Source organism: Rissa tridactyla, chromosome 7 (assembly GCF_028500815.1).
Source record: "Rissa tridactyla isolate bRisTri1 chromosome 7, bRisTri1.patW.cur.20221130, whole genome shotgun sequence".
Classification (NCBI taxonomy): Eukaryota; Metazoa; Chordata; class Aves; order Charadriiformes; family Laridae; genus Rissa; species Rissa tridactyla.
Window position 1 is genome coordinate 28,984,258 of NC_071472.1, and position 21,468 is coordinate 29,005,725.

The 21,468-nt window shown below is 40.7% G+C and overlaps 1 protein-coding gene across 4 annotated transcripts in view; it reads left to right on the forward strand.

Annotated features, from left to right (window-relative positions):
* Positions 1 to 21,075, forward strand: part of UBE2E3 (ubiquitin conjugating enzyme E2 E3) — a 59,280-nt gene extending 38,205 nt beyond the window's left edge. For all 4 annotated transcript variants that reach the window (XM_054209120.1, XM_054209123.1, XM_054209122.1 and 1 more), the window contains 3 exons: positions 15,710 to 15,842; positions 17,313 to 17,460; positions 18,554 to 21,075. In XM_054209120.1, the coding sequence (XP_054065095.1) occupies positions 15,710 to 15,842; positions 17,313 to 17,460; positions 18,554 to 18,651 (379 nt within the window). In that variant the 3' untranslated portion in view covers positions 18,652 to 21,075. The remainder of the gene's footprint in view (positions 1 to 15,709; positions 15,843 to 17,312; positions 17,461 to 18,553) is intronic.
* Positions 21,076 to 21,468: the final 393 nt, after the last annotated feature.

Here is a 21,468-nt window from a genome sequence, read left to right on the forward strand (position 1 = left end):
GAGTGGATTAGTTTATGGCTGTGTAGGCAGTTGATGTTTAAGCAACTAATGTAATTCTTGTTTGTAGGAAGGGTTGGCGTAGCCACTTCATTGATCTGAGAAGCACAGAAACGACAATCTGCAGAGCGTATATAAAGCTTTTAAAAAGGAAAGAAGAAAGCATCGTCAAGAACATATCATCATGATATGCTCCACTTCATATCGCTAATCACTGTCTTTATACCTTCAGTGGTTTAGTGCCTTGTATTAAAGGTGGGCTGCTGCTGCTTCCATGGCTCAGACAAGTCAGTGGTTAATGAGGTTGTGCTGGCTGCTGGGGGTGTCTCCGGGGCAGATCTTTAAAGGGAGGTGCCTGCTCTGAAGTGTTTGAGAGGCACATGGAATTGTTGTAGATTGACAGTTTCAGAACATGTTAGGAGATTTATCTGTTCACAAAACCATGCTCATAAAATTGCTGTAATAATGACTGAAATTTGTTAATGTTTAAAGAAAAGAAGCGCTCACAAGTGTTTAAGGCATTCAGGATAGCACGGGGACCCAAGTGCCCAGAGGAAAACAGTATAAATCTTTTTTTTTAATCTTTAATACACAAAAACTCAGGGTGGGCTCTTTAGAGCTGACAAGAGTGACTGTTCCCGTTGAATGCAAAAGCAGCATATGGAAAAAGCCAGATAGAAATTACTGGTGTCATCACTTCAGCATCGACTCTCAGCAGGAGAATAATACCAGATTTTGCAGTACTTCCCTTCCTAGAATATATTTTGAACAGTTTATTGCTTTTAGTCTGATTGGAAAAAAACTGTTGCTGCCTTAACGTTACGCTTTTGGCTCCCGTATGGCATACTCACGTGGGCCTCGAGTTCCTCACAGCCATGTAGTTCAGAAGCATCACTGTCTTTCAGGTACTGCAGTTGCAATTCTGTAAATGGGGACAACTCTTCTACGTGTTGTCCTGAATCCTTTTGAATGAACGAGGCCTCTTGCTTCCTTTCTTCCGAAGGCACAAGGGATGTAACATGTGGTAGAAGGATCCAGTCCTTACTCACTGAATTCTGCTGCTTGGGAGCTGTGGCCTATTGATGATGGAGGGATCATGTCATTCTATGCCTGCCAAAATGGGAGCTTCATGTAACCCTAATCCTCCTGGATAGTTGTGCACATCTGAACACAGCCACTAATTTCAGGGCCTGTTGTGATAGGACAAGGGGTAATGGTTTTAAACTAGAAGAGGGTAGGTTTAGACCAGATATAAAGAAGAAACATTTTACACTGAGGGTGGTGAAACTCTGGCACAGGTTGCCCAGAGAGGTGGTAGATGCCCCATCCCTGGCAACATTCAAGGTCAGGTTGGACGGGGCTCTGAGTAACCTGATCTAGTGGAAGATGTCCCTGCTCGTTGCAGGGGGGTTGGATTAGATGACCTTTAAAGGTCCCTTCCAACCCAAACTATTCTATGATTCTATGTTTCTAATACTATGTTTGCAGTTTTTCTTTTTAGCAACAGAGGTTTTGTAGTTAATACTAGAGGTTGTTTGCAACAGCAGCTCAAATGAAGATTGTGATTTAAGTGTCACTTGGTTTGGGGCATAGCTGCTCCTTCTACAGTGGCAGTTCCTATAAACTTGATGTTTCCTGAATGCTTTTGTGAATATAATTTGCTGAGAACAATATTTTAGGTACTTAAGTTAGTATGTTTGAGAGGGAAAGAAGTACAGTGTGTTTTAGGCTTATCATCATGCATGTATCTAAATACATTTAATATTATTTTTACACCATGTAATCTGCAGCATCCACAGGGTAGAATTTGTACAAAATAAGAGCGAAGGTACTGCTTCCAGTTTTAGTCATGACAGAGTCTTTCCAGAGCAGGTGGCATCCAGCAGCCTGGGTGTTTTGCCTGAGGTGGAAGTTCTTGCTTTGTTTCTTTTGGCCAAAGAGGTTTAAATAAAGCATCTTTGTGGTTAATCGGGGCATTCCAGCTATACAGCTCGCAAAAAGCCATATGTCACCGATTTCTCTTGGCTCTGGGCATAGAAAACGTTTCCTAGGTAGTTCAGAGTCATCTTTCCTTCCATAGCACAGTCACAGCATGGTCAGGCATTCGCTTCGCAGTCAGCTGCAGCTCTGGAGATGTTACCAGACTTCTCTTGTGGTGGTGCAGACCCCTCCCAACTCTGCCAACCGGAAGAATCATGTGAGTGGGGGTCTATATTCCTGCTTCATACTAAATCCATGCGGTTCCGTGGTACGGATCCCACTGAAATAGGTTAAGGAGAACTGACAGTCCCCTGTGTCAGCAGTACTGCAGGAGCAGAAATACTCAACTAACTCTTCACTCTTCATCTTTTCACTTTATTCCCCAAGAGGAGGCAATTGAAAATCATATCCATTCATGTAAATTGTAGACTTGAACACTCAATGCTCTGCAGAATCTCTCTGCATTGCCACTAGCAGTTATTCAGAGTAAAATTTTGCTGACAGAGTTTCTGCTAAGTACAGTTGCATCTGAGCAAACCTCCGACTTGGGTCCACTTCTCTTTTCAGCCCCCTTTAAGATTTTCATATAAGTTGCCCTCAATAAGGGCAGCATTTGAGCAGCCATGTATTTTGCAAAACACATAAAGAATTTACAACCGTTGTTTGCATTCATTTTTGTAGTTCTAAAGTTATTTTAAAGAAACAGCCTGAAGCACTTTTTGCAAAATTAATAAATTTTCACGTAAATTTGGAAATGTCTGTACTTCTGCTCAGATCTCCAGAAAAGTGCATTTAGTTCATTAGTTTCATGCTGAACCGTTAACATTTTAGATTGTTTTATTAGGAGAGAACAAAGAACTCCTGGCTTGTTGAAAATTTGTTACACAAAAATAAGGATGAAAAGTTTCCAAAAGAGATGATGTTAAACATTGCAAACTGGATGAAGTTGCGCAGATTGGAAAGATTTACAAGACATCTGGTAATTAGTTTCCAGCTCCTATGGAGTCCCGCCCTGTGAAAGCTGCTGCTGCTCACACTGGAGGGGGAGCAGGAGGGAGTTGAAGCGTAACCCTGAAAAACAAGGTGTCTGTGTTCACAAATTATCAGTGGGCTATTGAAGAGTCTCTGGGTACCTCTTTGGAAAACTACCCCCTACAAAAAAAAAAATACCCGGCATCTTACCCTTTGCAGGATTTTCTCCTCTGCAGGCATTTGCTTGGTGCGGTGGAAGAGTCACTCGTAGGAAGTCATTGCCCTGTCCCATTTATTACTCTGTCTGTAAAACAAAATATTGATATTGTCTTAGACACTTGCAGTAAAAATGGTTACGATCAAAATGATATGTTTACTACTACCTCTTTTATTTATTTTTTTTTTGGTACAAATATTTAATCATCTAAACATCAGTGGTAATCAATCCCAGCAGGCTAACTACTAGTAAAAATGTTTATCCTTTTAGTTCTGAAGCTATTAAGTACAATGGGCAGGCAGCCTGTCTTAAGCTAATTTTTCTAGCAGTGCTGTACTTTAAAATCAGGCATTTGCAGCAAGAAAGAGCTTTATTGAGATTAGTTATCAGAAAGAACATTATTTTTCTTAAATTGCAAATGTAAGCAAATGTGTGGTTAATGGGGTTCACTAAATTATGACTGACTGAGAATATGAAGGAAGTAGAGTTGTGTATCAACATATAATATTAGGACATGTTGGAAGTCATTATACTTAATTTGTATGTAACCTGATGAATTTTGCAATGGCAGCCACTAGGCGTATTCTTTCCACTGATAAATCATGCTTATAGTCTGAAATAAAAACCATACGCAGTCTGAGCCTTTTCTTCTTGAGGCTACAGCCGTTCTGTGTCTGTGTTGTAGCGTTATCTGTTTCCTGAACACAGTACATCTGGTGCTGCAACCTGATCTATTGCAGAGAAGGATTTGGCGCCCCAGAAGAGGTGGGTGCTGCCCATGTGCTTTTGCTTTGCCCGAGGTCTGAGTTGATGTATCCTTCTGCAGGCGGTAAAGTCCCACTTTCCCAACAGCTGCCTTGAATCTGGGCTGTGGGGGGAAACTACGTTCCTTTTTAATCATAGTTCTGAACAGACAGATGTGTAAAAAGGTGGAATGAAGTTGCAGCGTATCTTAGTCCACTGGTACCAGTGGTCCAAGCTCTACAGCAAAGCTCTGTGCGGGTCACAAATTTCTTGGCCCATCCTGGGTGGCGGCAGCTGTCTTAGAGGAGGGCTACAAAGCCCCGGCTCCCAAGGCTGACCCAAACAGCTTCTGCTCCATAGGCTACAGCTGTCTTCACAGAGAGTGTTTGTTTGAAAGAGTTAGTCGTTAAATTAGCATTGTTAGAGGGAGCAATAGTTGGGATGGAGCTGGCTTTCCAATAAACAGATTTTACTGAGTGAGACTTGTTTCACTTAAATGTTTATTGACTTTTTTTCCCCTGAAATGATTATTATTTTCACATTTTTCTTTAGTGTAGTACACTTTTATGGACTAAAATGAACTCATATCAGACATTGATTTCTGTGTATTTGTATGCATGATGCTTTCTCCATTCCTTTGAATTGCTGTGCTTTTGGAACTAAAGCTGGTATTCACAGGGTTTTTTAATGCTTTTAATACACCAGTTACATTTATATCTACTCTGTACCAAGTGTTGCTTCAGCTGTCTTCAATTCTGCATTATACAAAACAGATTCCTATCCTCAACTGCTTTTGTTTTGAAACTCTCTAAATATTCCTGTTCAACTAGTGAAATGTACATTGCTGGGCTAATGTTTTAGCACCCAAATTGAGTCTGCCTTATGCTCGGTGCAGGACAGTTGCTGCTCATAATGCTGGGTCACTCTACAGCTTCTGGACTTAATGGAGAGAGTGGAATGGCGAAGAAACAGGGAGAGGATCCTGAGCCTCTACTTTGATAAACAGGACACTGCAGATCCAGGCTTGCCCTCGCGGAGTATGATTCCAGTGTGTTTTAAGCCAATGCAGGTTGAGCTGCTGCAGCCCCCTGCCTCTGCCCTACTGCCCACCGCAGCTTCCCGCTCCCCTTCTTGCCTTCTTGTGCTGGCGCCGGCATCGCATCCCTGCTGGTCTGCAGCCAGCTGCGGCTTCCAGGAGCCCAGGCAGCCTGGCACTTACTTCTCAACCCCCCCAGCACCACGGAGCAATTCAGTGTGGGATTTCGCCAGCACCGCTGTGGGTGTCAAGGGAGGGGAAGGAGTAAGAGGAGGCATGGGGCTGGTTTTGCTGGCACAGCACCAGTCTCCTTGCGCTCAGGTCTGCTGGAATGTGTTATACCCCGCGGGTTTGCTTTCTATGTTCAGATTGGCAAAAGCTTATTTGGCAGAACTGGTTTTGTTAAAAGTGCAAAGGTAAAAAATGTAATACCAAAGAATAGATTAAATATAGAAAAATTGTCAACAATGATAAACTCATGCCCTGCACTGAATGTGAAGCTTGTCATCATTTTGCTTTAAGCAGAGTTTAAAGCCTGTAGCCAGAGTTCTGATGATCATTCCAGACCATGAATCTTGTGAAAAAAGTGAAAAACTCATTTAATCAATCCTCAGTGTCAGAAATTTTGTTAACCACTGTCGGAACAGGACTAAAGACAGGCCTTCTGAACGTTGGACTGTGGCATTGAACAGGGTTCTTGTTTTTTAGATGACCAGATTCACGCCCCTTCAAAACAGCTAACTTCATTCAATTCAGATGAAGTAGCTCGTGACAAAAGCCGCGTAGTGACCCCAGCCATGTTCCGAAATGAGCCAGACTTGAGAAGTCACCCTTATTGTGCGGGAGGTGGGGAAAGTCTCTGTGTATGAACTGTGAAAGGTCAATTTTATTTTTGAGAAATATAGCCTTTTCCTAGTTACAGAGATTTCCATCAGACTTTTATGACTTCGAGTTAGGCATCCAATCCAGGGAGCTGTGGCACAGCACTTTCTGTTTTGTCAGGCTGGACAGTGTGATGTGGAAATGGATGGAGGCAAGAGGGAGGAAGTATTTACAAGTAATAATAGAATTACATTTGGAAGAAAGTGTATGCTCGAAGGTTAGGAAGACGGAACCAAGAACTGATTTGGATGATGACAATACAGACTTCTTTTGGGGGAAAATATTCAGTGCTTGCTACAGGGCAACATTCAGGAAGTTAGTATGAAGCAACTAAAAGCATGAAGCTAATATGCATGTATTAAAGATCATGAAATCCCTAAGTAGATGCCTCTCGTTCAGAGTGTTAATGTGATCAATGGAGGCAGGCTGGCTGACTGACTGGTTTTGTCTTTTCTCCATCTTTGTGTGGGTAAGCTGTAATTTTGTTGCTGAAGCTGAAAGCTGATTTTTAGAGGCGAGGGGGGGTGGCAGCTTCTAGCTATATTGCTGTGAAGTGATACAGAGAAGCCCAATCCTGGACATCCCGTACAAGGAGGAGGTTCCACTAGCACCAGGCACGTAGGATGTTCGCCTTCTTGACAGGTGGATACACCCCCATTTCGGTGAAGGTGACTTCCCAGCAATTCTGTCTTTCTTGGGCCTTCATGAAGTACCTGAATAAATCGTGTTCACTAAATTGCACATTCTCCTTTTACGATATTAGAAGAGAGCTTTTCCACAACATTAACACCATTCACAAGTTTAGTCATGGAGTCTGCCTTTAGGCTTGAATTGTCAGACTAAATCACTAATGTGCTTTCTGTCTCAAAAAGCACTGCTTGTAGGTGGAGTTCATTTTAATTTTTGACTGAAGATACGTTTCTCAAAAACCAAAATATAATCCACAGAGTGGTAGAAGATTTTTTTAATACATCAATCAGTATTTGAAATTGGCTAATGTTTCGGTATTTGGGGTAGATTGATAGCTGGGGACTTCATTTGAACAGCTCTAGCCGACTTGCAGGCCTAGTTTGTGGAAAATTGCCCAGTTACTGTTCCTAGGCATGAATCTTTATAAGTTTACTACCGTTTTAAAGCCAGTTGTATTTTTAGATTAATTAGATCCTTTAGTGAAATTAATTGTTTTAACTGTTCTTTCTTCCTCCATCTGAAGTGTGTGCGTAAAAGACATTGGGGATAGTAGATTTTCTTTGTTGACGTTAAAAATGTCATTGAAAATATTGGTAGGAAATCGTAAAGTGGATTTCTCAGTGTCACTTAGTTTTTTGACATGAAGATTTTGCACTGAATGATGGAGGTGACTGATGTCTAAAACACGTGGATGCCACAGAACTATTGAATGAGCTACTAAATAGTGTCATCTCAGTCCAGTGGGTAAGGTGATAGCCTGGGACTTGGGAGATTTACATTGCAGTCATACTCCACAGCACACGTTTTTTGGATGATGTTAGGTGAACTTGTGTCTGAGTGCCTCCATTTTGTGTATTCGTGGGCAGACACCTTAAATTAAGGCCACATGATTTCTCAGGTGTCTGCGATTCTTTCAGTATGGATTGCTAGCATCAGTGTGGAGGCTGTAACATACATACATATTGTATTCTTCAGTATCGCAAATGAGTTTTGTTTGTGTTAGGGAGTTGAAAAGGATCATCTCTCATGGAAGAAAAGCAAAATTTGCCATGTTTGCTAAATACAGGTTCATCAGTAATTTTGAGTGGAAGGAAAATGTGAACTCTATACCTGGTACACAAATTTCTTCAGCAAAGTGATTTGGCCTTAGTACAAATTGAGTTTTATACTAACAGCAAGAAAATAGCGCACATTTTGCCACTAGTACTACCGGTGTTTCAACACTGAGCTGGTCTTTCATTTTATGCTAAATTATGGCTTTGTTATTGTGAACACGTGGTGAAGTAGCAGGAAACGTTTCCCTTTACTGACTGACCTGCTCTGTGTTTTAATAGGGAGTATGGATAATTCCTCTGGCGCAGGCACGTGAGAGGGACTTCTATGCAGATTTCAAGATATTTAAAATTTAAAACAAACCAAATGTTAAGCATGAACTTTCTTCATGCCTGTGACTCCTGTGATTTCTCTGTTTTCAAAAACATCCAATGTTTGTTTAACTTTTTATGTGTTACCTGGGTAATATATGTATTTACAACTCCTCTGTCAAGAGCATAGACAGAAGCAATCTGATATATTTTGTTACCTGGTTTAAATTCAGCATTTCTGTTGTAATTTAGAAAACTATGTTCTGGGGTTAGTTATTTTTCACAAGAAAAATTGCAGGAATTCTGCCTCCATAATTGGCTACGGTTGTTCTGGAAGATGGAGAGAACCTGAGCAGATTTCTAACAGCAGCAAGAAAGGTCCTAGGAGCTAGCAGGAATACAAAGAGGAAAGTAAAGTTGAACTATTGTAGCAATGAACTAATTTAATGGGGCTTTTGGCAGTGGAAAAACTATCAACTTTCCAAAACGCATTACTTGGGTTATCTACATATTACAGCTTTGATGGAATTTTCAAATGATTTGTTACTCGGTTTCCTTTGGTAACAACAGTCTATAATCTTCTAATGGCAAGTTTAGCGCTGGAGGTTTTAATCGTCTAAAACACTACAATCTGCCATCTTTAGGGTGATTAATAGCAGACTGGCACTCGGTTAGATTCCCCTAATGGTACAATTTGACGTGAACCAAATACAGCCACATGATTACATTTCCAAGCCAGACCGTGCAATCCAAAGTTTATGCCCTCTTTACGCTGGCTGCAGGAGGACAAATGATACCTGATTAGGCATAAAGCGTGGTGTTACAAAGCTAATCCGTTGACGTTTTTGGAACATGTACCGTTTGGCCAAGTTCGTTTAGGTTGGATCAGCACTTTGCTTTTAGTAGCCACGCTGCTTTTGATCTGGGAGGAGGAGCTCTCAAGTTGGATTTACTGTTGCATCGAACCGTGGCCTCAGGCACAAGTCCTGCACTGCTTTACAACCAGCTGAATTAGCAGGGGATCCACAAGTTAAAAATAGGCTTTTTATTTTTATTTTTTTTTTCAGCAGTAATTTCTAGATTTCAGTTTTAAGGGCATGATAGACTTTAAGGAAGTGACAGAAGCTAACGTTTGTACAGTGAACCAGACTCCGTGTATCCTCAGTTACACAGAGCCTCTGTGGATCTGCTAGAAGCAGCAAATAACCTTTTTCAGCAAACAGATGTAGCAAATAGTTCAGTGGCAGGTAAAATAAGAAAGAACAGTTGTAGCTATATAAAGAACACAACAGACTGAAACTTTTTCTTTGTAAGAAATTGCACATAACCTGGAAACCTTAATAATAGCGAGTACCTTATCAAAAAGCGTTTTCAACACGGATTTCATATATTGCTGTAGACAATACACATGTGAAAAATGCTGTAAACCAAAAATTAGGGCTATACCTGAGGCTCCTGACAGTGAAAGCAGTCTCTGCTTTCTGCATATAGGGGATGTGCTACCCAGATTCTGTATGTAGAGGTGCTTAGGCAGTGGCGCTGATAATATGAGTAAGTACTCCAGAAAGCCCTGTAAATGAGGCATTGAAAAATAAAGAAAATGGAAATTTCTGTCCATGCTTGTCAGTTTTTAAAGGTCTCGGGACTGAGAGCCACAAGTGTATGTATTTTAATTAATGTTCATTTCCTTTCTTGTGCTCTGTAACCAATAATACAAGAGAGCATCCACAATTGGGAAAAGAGGATTAAGAAAAAAAGGTAATAGATTTTCTTCAAAACGTTGAAAATATCAAAGCAGGAAAATAATCTGAGCATCTCTCCGTTCCCATGTTTAACGTGAAAATACAACTACTGGTGAGTGATTTGTGCTCTCTCCAGGCTTCACAGAGTAGCACTGAATTGATTCTCAGACAGCTTGTACCAGACGGAGATTCTTTGGTTCCTTGTGAGATTATTTTTTTTTCTAATTACCAGCAGCATGGCAGTGTGTATCTGTATCTAGATAAAAAGCTAGTGTGCTACAAGGTAGCGTGTGAATACAGAGCTAGACAACCTTTTCTCGCTGCAGGGAGGGCGAGGAGGATTTTCTGAAGTACTGAGCTTAGAGGCTTGAGTTAGGAGCCAAGCTCCCCATGCCATCAGTGAAAAGTAGGTGTCACCAGAGGGAGATGGAGAACCTTGGTATTAGGGAGTATTTAGATGCTCCTTGTGCTGCAGAGAGTCACTGATCTCTGTACCCTGATTGTCTGGGAAGTCTGAGGTGCGAATGTCAGTATCCACACTAGATACCCTACATGGTAGATATGAATCCCCACTTCTGTGATAACTTGAAGTTACCTGAGCCTGGGGCTTTCTCCTTCCACTGGAGATGAGTTCCTCAAGCTCAGAAGCTCAGATGGCGAGGCAGGCAGACTCACTACAGATGGGATCTGTGTATTTGCCTGAATTGTATGCGCCGGTAGGATCTGTTGCAGCCCCGTCAGCCTCTAGTGGCATGGTACTGAATTCGAACATCATCCAACAGCTTTAGCTGAGACATTGCTGTCCAAAGCAAAGCCTTTCATGCTGGTAACATGCTGGGTGCCATTCTTACATCAGGATTTGTAAAACTCTATTTCTGAAGCTGTGTTGTGGATTTTGCAAAATTCACTATGTAGCTTTATAAAGTGGCTTTTTCAAGCACGAGGTTGTGCAACATGAGGGCATTCACTCTTCCTTTCCTTAGTACCTTCAGTTGAATTAAGAAAATAAAAAAAAAAAAGATACCTTACTCCTTTCTTAAAACGCTGTCTTCACTTACATTGCTGTAAAAATTATAGCTATACCATTATGACAAATTCCCTGTGGCTGAGCAGTCTGTGAAGAGCTTCAGAAGTTTTACTTTTGCTGAGTCTCATCTTGCGACAAAAGTTTGGGGAGGTTGGAGGGGCCTCTTTCTTTACCTAGCTCTCCCTTCAGGTGCCCCGTTCAGTTTGTTTGCTGCTGCCTTTGTGATACCTGCCTGGGTATCAGACCTAAGGGGGGGGCCTTTGAAAGGTGAATGTAGGAAAATAGTCCACCACTTAAATCTGTGCTATGTAGGCACCCCCCGATGGCCATCCTGGGGTATAGACCAGTACCTTTACTTTTATGGTACCAGTGACATTTCTCATAAGACTGTTTTAGAGTCTGACAGACTTCACTGTCGGGAAGCTTCCTAAAAAACAGATATTATTTTTTCCCCCTCAGTTATATCCTATTACAGACCCAAATTGTTTTTCATAATAAAGCATAACACAGAGTTAACATCAAATCTAGCTAAATTACATTTTCCTTCACCCTTTTTTTTCTTAATTATCACACTCTCAGTACTATGAAGTTGCATTCTGTCACCAAATTTAGAGCCCCATGTTTCAGAGGAGTGTTGTTGACAGGAGAAGCACATTTAGCAAGAGCAGAAAGCAGCATGCTACCAGCATCATGTAGATTGGAAATTTTTTGTCCTAGTTTCTCATCCTGCAGCTAGTTCCATATGGGGCAGCTTTAATGCATTTTGCTTTAGTGAATTGTAACAAATGCTGAATTCTGATTTCTGTAACCACTGCGTCAGGAGTCTAACAGACTTCTTGCTGGTGTGAATGCCGCTGCATCCACGTCAGTGCTCATAACACTGTGCTGGAAAGCCTGTTCTTTGTCTTTGTGAAACCTGAGAGCCAAGGTTCAGCTGAGTTAGGTTTAAAGGACCTGGTGTGACCCCATGGGCCCTAGACTTTAACCTCGCATCTTCTCAAATTCACCACCTGAAGTCACACTTGTAAATTAAATCTGTTCAGTGGGCTAGCATGGATAGAGTGTGGTTATAAATCCTTTGTCTTATCTGGATCAGGTATATATCCATCAGTGAAATGGCATAATGAATATTTAGGTAGGAAGCAGATGTAGCCATTTAACTTTATTCTGCCAATTTATCTAATTTATTTTAAAAAAAAATCAATCCATCTTTTATGTACGGAGTAAAAACCTCTTAATTTTGCAAAGCATGTTTTGTCACTTTAGTTAATTTGCTGTGTTATTTTGCCTGAGATTTTTTTAGCCCATATTGTAAAAAATGAATCAAGTAGTTCTTTTATTGAGAATATACTGGTGGTGCCTTAACTGAATTTGTGATGTTCTGTAAGCTGATTTTTGAGGACAGGAGGCTGGTAGCAATGAACTGCACACGTATGCTGTGTAGCCAAAACATTGAAGTTGTCTTCAGTTCCGTTGCTCCGTCAGGTTTTTGTGTTTTAAGGGACAGAATAGAGGAGGATTTTGTGTCCATGTGGATTCCATGGGGGAAGTCAGAAGGAGATGGGTCTTTTGGTGATGAAAAAAGGGAAGGGAAGAAAACCATGGCACTTCCCTGTTGTGGCGCTCTGCCTGGGTTATTCTCTCCAGCATGGCAGACAGCGAGAAAGATTCCTGGGCTGTCACTCACCACAGCTCTCAAGGTTCAAGGTGAGATGCTTGAAACCTGTGCTTGTAATAGGAGAGTGAGTCTCTTGAACAGCAGGAGAACTTCTGTGAATAAAGAGCTCAAATACAGCCTCTAGAAGCACCTCCTGTGCCAGCCTCTTTAGTGCCCCAGAGAAGGAGGAGAGTATTTCTTCTGGGTATATCAATGAAATAGAAAATTGCAGAGTAAAGCTTTATCACTCCCAGTTTTCAGCCCTGGATTTTTGCTGTCTTCTGTGGGAACAGAGGTGTTAGATTTGCACCGGGGAGTGGCAGTTCCCTCGTGGCTCTGTGCAGCACCGAGACGATGCTCTGCGGTGACTCCAGCGGGGCTCCGGCAGCTCGATAGACAACCGAGGTGTTGCCTGAGGCAGGACTGTGCCTTCTGCTCTTCTCTACAGTCGTCCAAGTGGGTGTAAACTTGTCCTGTCCTTGTGGAAATCAATGAGAGGCCAAGACTGCCGTGAATAGGTCTGATATGTTTTGCTGAGCCTTAGAGAGTGGGTTTTTTTTTACTTCCAAAAAAAATACCTTGGTATGTATACAAAAGACAAAGTAGGGCAGGGCTGTCTGAGGATGATCCCCATTGGAAATATACAGGTGGTAGAAGCCAAGTGTGATGTCTTGTCTCTGCTCTTTACTCTGGTGTCGCCTCACACCAGTCATTTTCAGGCTGCTAATGAAGCAGGGGTATCTTTTACACCAGTGGAAGTGAGACACCACTTCAGCTGTTAAATAGAAATTTCACAAACCTCAGTCAGGTGTAATGAAATGGTTTGATTTAACAATTTTCTCCTTTATCTGAGTGCAGCTGTTGTTACAGCTTTGTGTTACTTTTGACATCGCAGCGATCTTTTCTCAGCAGTAGGAGGGGTTTCGAATTGTGTTTTCTTCCTCTTACAAGGTTAGGAATTCCCCTTCTTGCGTTATAGCCCAATCCTTTTATGTATTGGTGGCGGTAGCATAGAAGAGGATCGCAGATAGTAACAGGCAGAGACTTATTGCACTTTAGCTTCTGGCTGATGGATGCCCTTGCTCTGACTTGGTGAGTGATTACCAGCAAGTTTGGCACCGGACTGGTGCCACGCTTAATTGTGACTGATTCATTGGGCTGAAATATGTCACTAATTTAATTCAGCTATTTCATTAATCTGATTGAATTGCATCCAGCTGTTAGAGGTGTATGAACGAAAGGTACCTGACACAGGAGGCAAGAGCACTAACCTCTGCATTAAACTGTAAAACAGTCATTAGGACATCTAATGTTGAAATTGAATTGCTCCATAGAAATTTGGTTTCTGCGCACAATACTAATTAGCTGGAAGCTTGATGAATGTCAAGAATTAATTAAAACATTTCAGTGGCCTGAGTGGGTTTTAAATATTGTCGTTATTGCCCCAATATTTTCAGTTCTTACACTAATTGCTTTTTAGAGAGCATGAATGGAATTACCTTCTGGAGTGGCTGAGGGTACAAATGGTTCATTACATCATTGAAAATGGACCTCCTTGCCTCTGGATTTCCCTTTTTTCACTAAAATTTATCTGCTGGGGTCTTTTCTACTTTTATGCATGCATTGCAAATAGAAAGGTAAGATCAGTGATTTTAGACCCAAACTTTATTTTGACAGCACTTCTAGTTTTTCTTTCTTAGCTGTCCTCTGGAGGCTGGCACGCCATTGTTACCTACTTTCATTCTGGCAACAGGAAAATAGCTACAGCTTCATCAAATAATTTTTTGTTTTTAATTAAATAGGATGTCAGCCAAAATCCATGATTATTTTGTCCTGTTAATGAAAGGCCTGCAACAGTTTAAACATTTGGTACATGAAACATCCGCAAGATAAAAAGCACGTTGGGAAATTATGAATTGAAAGGGAATTCATAATCAAAATCAGCTTTTGGTTGTTTTTCAAATATGATCTTAATGTAAAAATAGCTAAATTTTTTGGTGTGGGAATTGCAGATGCATAGCGCAGACTGTTCATGTGCCTTGTCTCTGATGAGTGTCTCTGTGCGTTTGGCTATGTAGTAAGGATGAATGTCCAGCGTGCCACGTTATAGACTGCCGACATATGTATGACAAATACATGAGGTGACATGATGTGGGAAGAGTCTTAACACTTGGAGGGCTTGTAGGGAGACTCCTCTTGAGTGTCAAGCAACGCCAGAAACCACAAACTCCCAGGCTACAGCTTGATGCCCTGCCCTGTCGCTTGCCTCGTGCAATCACATGTGACAGTCCTCAATGCCTGTTCCTTGGGACCGCAGAGGGAGAAGGATGGGGACCTTGTGTCTGCAAGATGTCGGTGGTGCCTGGGAGGCTGCCGAGGTGGGGAGAATTGAAAGGATCTTTTACAGCACTGCATTATTGACTTGTCTGCATAGACGTGATGAATCCACCCCGCCTGCATGAGCTCAGCGGGGTTGTTCTCCATAGCGGTCGGTTCAGATCTCGGCACTTCAGATTCAGGACCTTTTGCAGAAGGTTAGGTTAGTTTTTACCCTGAGACTTGCTTACAGAAATGAGGTTGTGCTTCGATATTTTTTGTGAGGAGGTTAGACGATTGCTGTGTGATAATAGCATGAAGTCTGATGGCTCAGAAGTCGAGAAAATGCTTGTTCATTATCCCTTCTTTCAAAGCTTTACTTTAATAATTAATTATGCAATAACCCTTCCCCTAGAGAGAAATGCTTTCAGTATTGTACTTCTTAAAATAAACTATTTTTGGCTAGTAGTCTCAATGCTGATTGCCTGGAGGCATAACACAAATATATGCTGAAGAAAGCAGTTATTTGGATTGACAGTGCTGTAAGAAGCTCAGTTCCAGGTTATTTGATTCTGTCTCTCCCATCCCCAGTTTTCCTTCCCAAGGGTGTAACATTTCACTCCAGCCTGTGAAACAAGTGGCAATAAATGTGTATTGATATACGTGTAAGTCACATTTTTTTTCAGGAAGGTATGATTCGTTTAATGCCTGGAGAAGACGAATGTGGTCAAGACAGACAACTCCTTTTGTGTATGGATGTGATGTCATTGGAAGGGCATGATGCAGAAGCCCAGAGCAACCGCATACTCGAGAGAGCAGATCTGGGGGGGTGTTTCCAACAGTGACAGTCCAGTACTTCATGGTCAATCCGTTTCATTGCTGTATCTCCAAAGGAACAGCGGAGTGCCCAGCTTTCGTGCCTGTTTAAAACACTGAGCCCACTGAAATCAGTGGGAAATTAGGCAGGTGTTAAAGTTAGGCAAGTGATTTGTATTAAACAAAATGAATGTAGAAGGAGCTCCATAAAATGCCTCTCTCAAAGGTACACCTGACTCACTCTTTCTCTCTCTTCTTTTTTTACACAGTGCCGGTCCTAAAGGAGATAACATTTATGAATGGAGATCTACTATACTTGGACCTCCAGGTTCTGTATATGAAGGAGGCGTTTTTTTCCTGGATATCACATTTTCATCTGACTATCCATTCAAGCCACCAAAGGTAAGGGTAAGGTTTTTATTGTGTTTATCATTTTTCACATGTAGGAACTTGGCAGTGAGTGAGTGCGCATCACTTTCTGAATATCAAATTTCTCATGGTGTCCTGAAAACTACAAGGTCCAAAATCTTGGCTTGCGGTTTCAGAAAAATCCTGTGTCTAATTTATTTCCTGACTACCACAGTCAATACTGATTTTCAAGCCTTGCCAAGTGGCAACCTTGGCAACAAGGCAACCTTGTTTGATAATATTTTTAAGCAAAAGCTCTTTTTATTGAATGAAACTAATCTTAAACTAAGATTTCAATTCCTTGCTCAGAAGTAGTATGGACACTTAAGAAATTATAACTTACTAACAGATATCAAAGAAGTTAAAGGTTATTCCTTTCTCCCCTCCCTTAAAGCCGAATTACAGCCTTTGACCAAGTCACCAGAAAGAACACTGCTGACATTCAGAAAGACTAAATACACTCTACCACACAACGTTTCTACAACTTATGGCTCTTGTGGCTATAACATTGTTGTTATAAATCAAATACCTTTTTTCATTCCCAGAAGGAATAAAGAACAATATTCTCTCTTTGTGCTTCACATTCCTCTGAAACCCACAAAATTTAATATTCTGAGTTAAGACTGTTATCATGAAGTGATGTGGAGTTTTAGACAAATTCCTCATGAAAATCTTGTAGATTTTTTTTAGAACATGATCATTTTTGTATTTTCAATAGTTTCAGAAAACATCATGGGTTTTTCCCCCCTGCATCAGTACAAATAAGAAAATTTTCATCATCTTCTTGTGCTTTATATAATTAAAACACTTAAATATTTCTAACTTCTTATTTGTGCAGAATGATGCTCACATGCTCTGGCAATATTAGTCTGAAATAATTTAAAAACAAGGATGGTGTTAGTTAGCGTGCTAGCATTGTTTTGGCTGTATATTATGTCCTACCTCATGAAGGGTAAGGCAAAGATTTCATTGCTAATTCGAACAAGAATAATACAATACTCCAATTTTAAATATTAATTTTCATTGTCTATATTTAGACTTTTAAAAGAAAGGAAAAGATGAAATAACACTGCACGTGCAGCCAAATTCTGTCTACTTCTTCACCTTCAGAAACCACAGTAAAGTTACATTTGTGATTAGATTGTTCTTGACATGCCATATGCTCATTAAATAGCGTATAGAACTACAAAGTAGCTCCTAATTTTTGTGGGTGCCAGACAGAGGGCCTGTGTGGTGCACCAAAGATCTCCATGGTAGGTTTCTTAAAAGTAGCCATGACTAGAGTAAATACATGCTCTTCTGTTAAATAATGGTGTTTTAGCAAATAAGCAGAGAGGAGCTGCCTCCACAGAAGCTCTGCAGAACTGGGAGCGCCCCAGGCGCTGCCGCTGCTCGGAGACGAGGGGCAGCATCCCTGGGCAACGCTGATTGACTCTCTTTCTGTCCCTTGTGCTGTGATTCTAGGTTACTTTCCGTACCAGAATTTATCACTGCAACATCAACAGTCAGGGAGTCATCTGTCTGGATATCCTGAAAGACAACTGGAGCCCTGCTTTGACTATTTCAAAGGTTCTGCTGTCTATTTGTTCTCTTCTGACAGACTGCAACCCGGGTAAGGAGCTGATAGTTTACTGAACGTCCACTCTTAGCCGTTTGACTTAGTTGCCATGGAATGCAATTTTTATATTTGATCGTAGGCAGATTAAATAAAAATTAGTATCTTTAAAATGGAGGATGAAACACTCCTGCTTGGATGCGGTCCCACGTTTAATGGCGCTTTTCACTCCTGTGGCAAAACAGAAAGTAAATAGCATTAAGCCCTTTTTTTCCCAAGGTATGGTGGAGAAAATAAGCTGATGTCGTTGAAGGTCTGTATTGCAGGAGCTCCAGCAAGTGAGTACTCAATCCAGGAAAGCAACAAAGTTCTCTTGAGTTATACACTCATAAATCCTGCAGGTTGTAAGGGGCCGCAGGAAGTCCCTTCCCTTAAGGCAGCAATTGAAATGTTTAATCTTGCAAATGTGAGGGGGACGATGTTCAGAGAGTTTTTTTGCTTTTTTCAAAGAGAGTTCCTTGTTGCTGTTGGAAGAGGAGGAACTCCACCAGAAGCAGCAACAACTTCTGCAGCAACAACTGTGTGACGAGTGTCATTAGGCAATGAATGCTAATTGCCTGTGGTCAGGGCAGGAACTGAGCAGTAGTGCTAAGATGACAGTTCATTTACAGAAGGCTGGTAACGATCAGGGAGAAATGGATTAGCCTCTTTGATACAAAAGTTTGATGACTCTTGAGGCAAACTGGATCCCCTCTATGTGTGTGTCCTACAGTCCTGATACCCAATGTACCCATGTCTTGCCCAGCTCTGTGACGGCAGCGTGCCAGGCTGCGCTCGCCAAACGTCCCCTGTGCCCGGCGGCCCTTCCAAGGGGTGAAAGCAGGGCACCTGGCTGGGGCGAGATTTGTTCATGTGCAGGCAACCACAACAGATTTTTCTGTTTTCTTTTTCTGTTCATTGTGCCTTATGTGCTTTCTCTGGGAAATGTCTTGTATGATAAGAGCCCCGCTATATCTCAAAGCATTTTCTGGCCTAACAAAAACTATAGTTTGGAATAGATTCTGTATTTTAAATTATGTGTGTGTTTGGTTTTGGTTTGTTTTTTTTATTGTGGAATGGTTTCTAATGCATCTTCTCCTGCCTTTTGCAGCTGACCCTCTGGTTGGAAGCATAGCCACTCAGTACCTGACCAACAGAGCAGAACATGACAGGATAGCCAGACAGTGGACCAAGAGATATGCAACATAAATGACAAACTACTTGTGCAGTGTGAAGGTGCAGAAGGCAACTTTGCAGTGTGCAACAAATCTTTATAGCCTTTACAATACGGACTTCTGTGTATATGTTATACTGATTCTACTCTGCTTTTATCCTTTTGAAGACTGGGATACTGCCCCCCAAAAAGGTAAATGCTATCAAGAGTAGAAATTTGTAGCTGTAGATTAGTTATGTTTAAAATGCCTACTTGCAAGTCTTGCTTCTTTGGGATATCAAAATGTATTTTGTGATGTACTAAGGATACTGTTCCTGAAGTCAACCAAATATTATAGTGCATTTTAGCCTAATTCATTATCTGTATGAAGTTATTAAAGGTAGCTGTAGATTACTAGGAATTATGTCATTTGTATTAAACCCAGATCTATTTCCAATATGTGGTACATGCTGTTGTGAAAACTGTTTTAACTTTTACCTTTGTCAGTTTGTAATGAAAGGATTTCCTTTTTCCCTTTGTAGCTCAGAGAGCACCCAGTGTATCATCTCAAACACAATAAACATGTTCCCCAAGGAGTAGTTTCTTCGTTTTCCTATTTTAAATTAATATTTGAATAAATTTAATTATAGTAACAAGGCAGGGCCGATGTATCACAGATCCCTGTGGATAATCTTTAAATTAATATACATAAGCAAAGGCTTGCTATTAAATGTTTAATGCGCACCTGTGGATTGTTTAAGTTTTCCCTGTTTTGTTTTTAAGAGAACAAATGTCATTTTTACGATTTCCTTAAATTTAATACAGTTTCGGCTCTTTCTCAAGTTGGAATGAGAGCATTGCCTATGCTTACTTCAGAAGTTAATGGGGCTGGTCGCTTCAGGGCCAGTCCTGCTCTCGTAACAGACTGCCTGGGTCTTGCAACGTATTTTTTTTTTTTGCAGGACGAGGGCCAAGTTAGAGATAGTCTGGTGCTTTCCTTTCTGAGTAAAGCAAGTCGGACTTGCTGATCTAGAGAATTACAGTTATCCATTGAAAATGGTCTTCCAAAGCATGATTGAACACTATATCATCTGTCCAGAAAAGAGAGGAGTAGAATAAATTTAATCAGATTTTTATGACATAAAAACCAGTTGTGGGGGAAATGAACCTTTGTTAGTGAAAATGAAATCTGTAAAACTTTTAGACTATGTTTTCCCCCCCTTCACTTTCTGGCTTGGAAATTTTGTAACATCTGTAAGTAACAAAGATATACAGCTTTATAGTACATACAGTTTAAAAAGTAGAGTCACTAATAGTTTTATAATTTAAGCTTTTATAGGTTGCCAGTCACAATATCGATTATAAAAAAGAGACTAGATCCCTTTAAATGATTTTTAAAATTACAGTTAATTTTAAACTTTACAGTCTCCCTTCCTACCTGGTGTTTTTGGAGATAATGTAGCACTTCATCAATAAGATGCTCTGCTCATTTAATATATAAAAACTGAATGTTAAGTTTAAATATTAAAGCAATAGAAAAAATGTTAAAGATGTAGATCTAAAGTTAGCCGTCGCTATATCAGTCCCTGGTTTTTGTATCGCATAACTTTTGACCACGAATTGTCCACCCTACTTTAAGTATTTCTACAGATTCCTGAAGGTGGCTTGAAGAACTGTGTATCCCAAATATCTCAACCTAGAAGCCAGTCTCTCTCGGTAGCTACAAGATAGCTTTAGAGTTCAGGTTATAAAGTGCAAAAGGGAATGAGAAACGGGATCTGGCAGGTGAATATGCCTAAGTCAGGTAACAGACTAATGCCAGGAGATGAAGTGCTGGAAATCACTGCTGAAGGTGACCAGAGTTTCTCATTATGTCATTGGACATGTGAGAAATAGCACAGATTGGCAAAGAAACAAGGGGCTATCACATCCGGGCGGGACGTCTAAAGTCTGCTCACTGCTGACCATTAGCGCACTCGTGGGTGACACGGTGCTCGTACACCACTCCAGTGACTTTCCAGTCAGGAGCAAACTATGTAATTTCACACGTTAACTGTGTTGCCTACAGAATTTACAGATATTTATATCATAAAAATATTATGGTATAAAAATACAGGTTTTAATCCTAATTTTAATGTATTTTGGTTTTGTATTATACCTACAACTTCAGATACCTAGGTGTACAAGTGGGATGCCTTTTAGTGTTGCCCCATTTTGCCTTCCTTGCAATTGGATCCTTTACACTGAATTCCCATCCTTTTTTTTTTTCTGTTGGTTTGTTATGATTCTGTTCTTTTTTAATGTAGTTTTTTTGTGTGTAAATTTTATATTACTGAAGTAAAGGTTGTTTTTGTGTAAACATTTAAACTTTAAAAAAAAAAGAAAAGAAGCTAATTTTGTTTCTCAAGTTCTCTCTGCTAAACCATGCAGTAGAAAGAAATTTGTATTGTTAAATAAATCAATTAGTTGTTAAATGAGAATGTGTGTCTGTTTTCATGGGGAAGGGAGAAATCCCTGCTGGAAATATATCCCAAATACCAGTTGCAAAGAGCATCTGGTGTTTTCAAACTGTTTCCTTCCTGGCTGTGCTGGGGTGAATACCGGACACTACCAAAGCACAGCACTGATCCTATTTTACGGTTTTAATTTTCAGTTCCATCTTCTTATTGCCAATCAGGGGGCTCTGTATTTGGGAAAAAAGTGAACCGAAATGACATTTTTGTGAACAGACCAGCTGAAGACATCACACATCCCCTCCTTGTCTCCATTTTGGATGGGCTTTTCTTGTTCTGTTGTCTTTGGGATTTGGGTGGGGAGCACATGCGGCTGGTGGGAAGGTGCCTGAACTGGGCTCTGTGATCTCCAGGCATAAG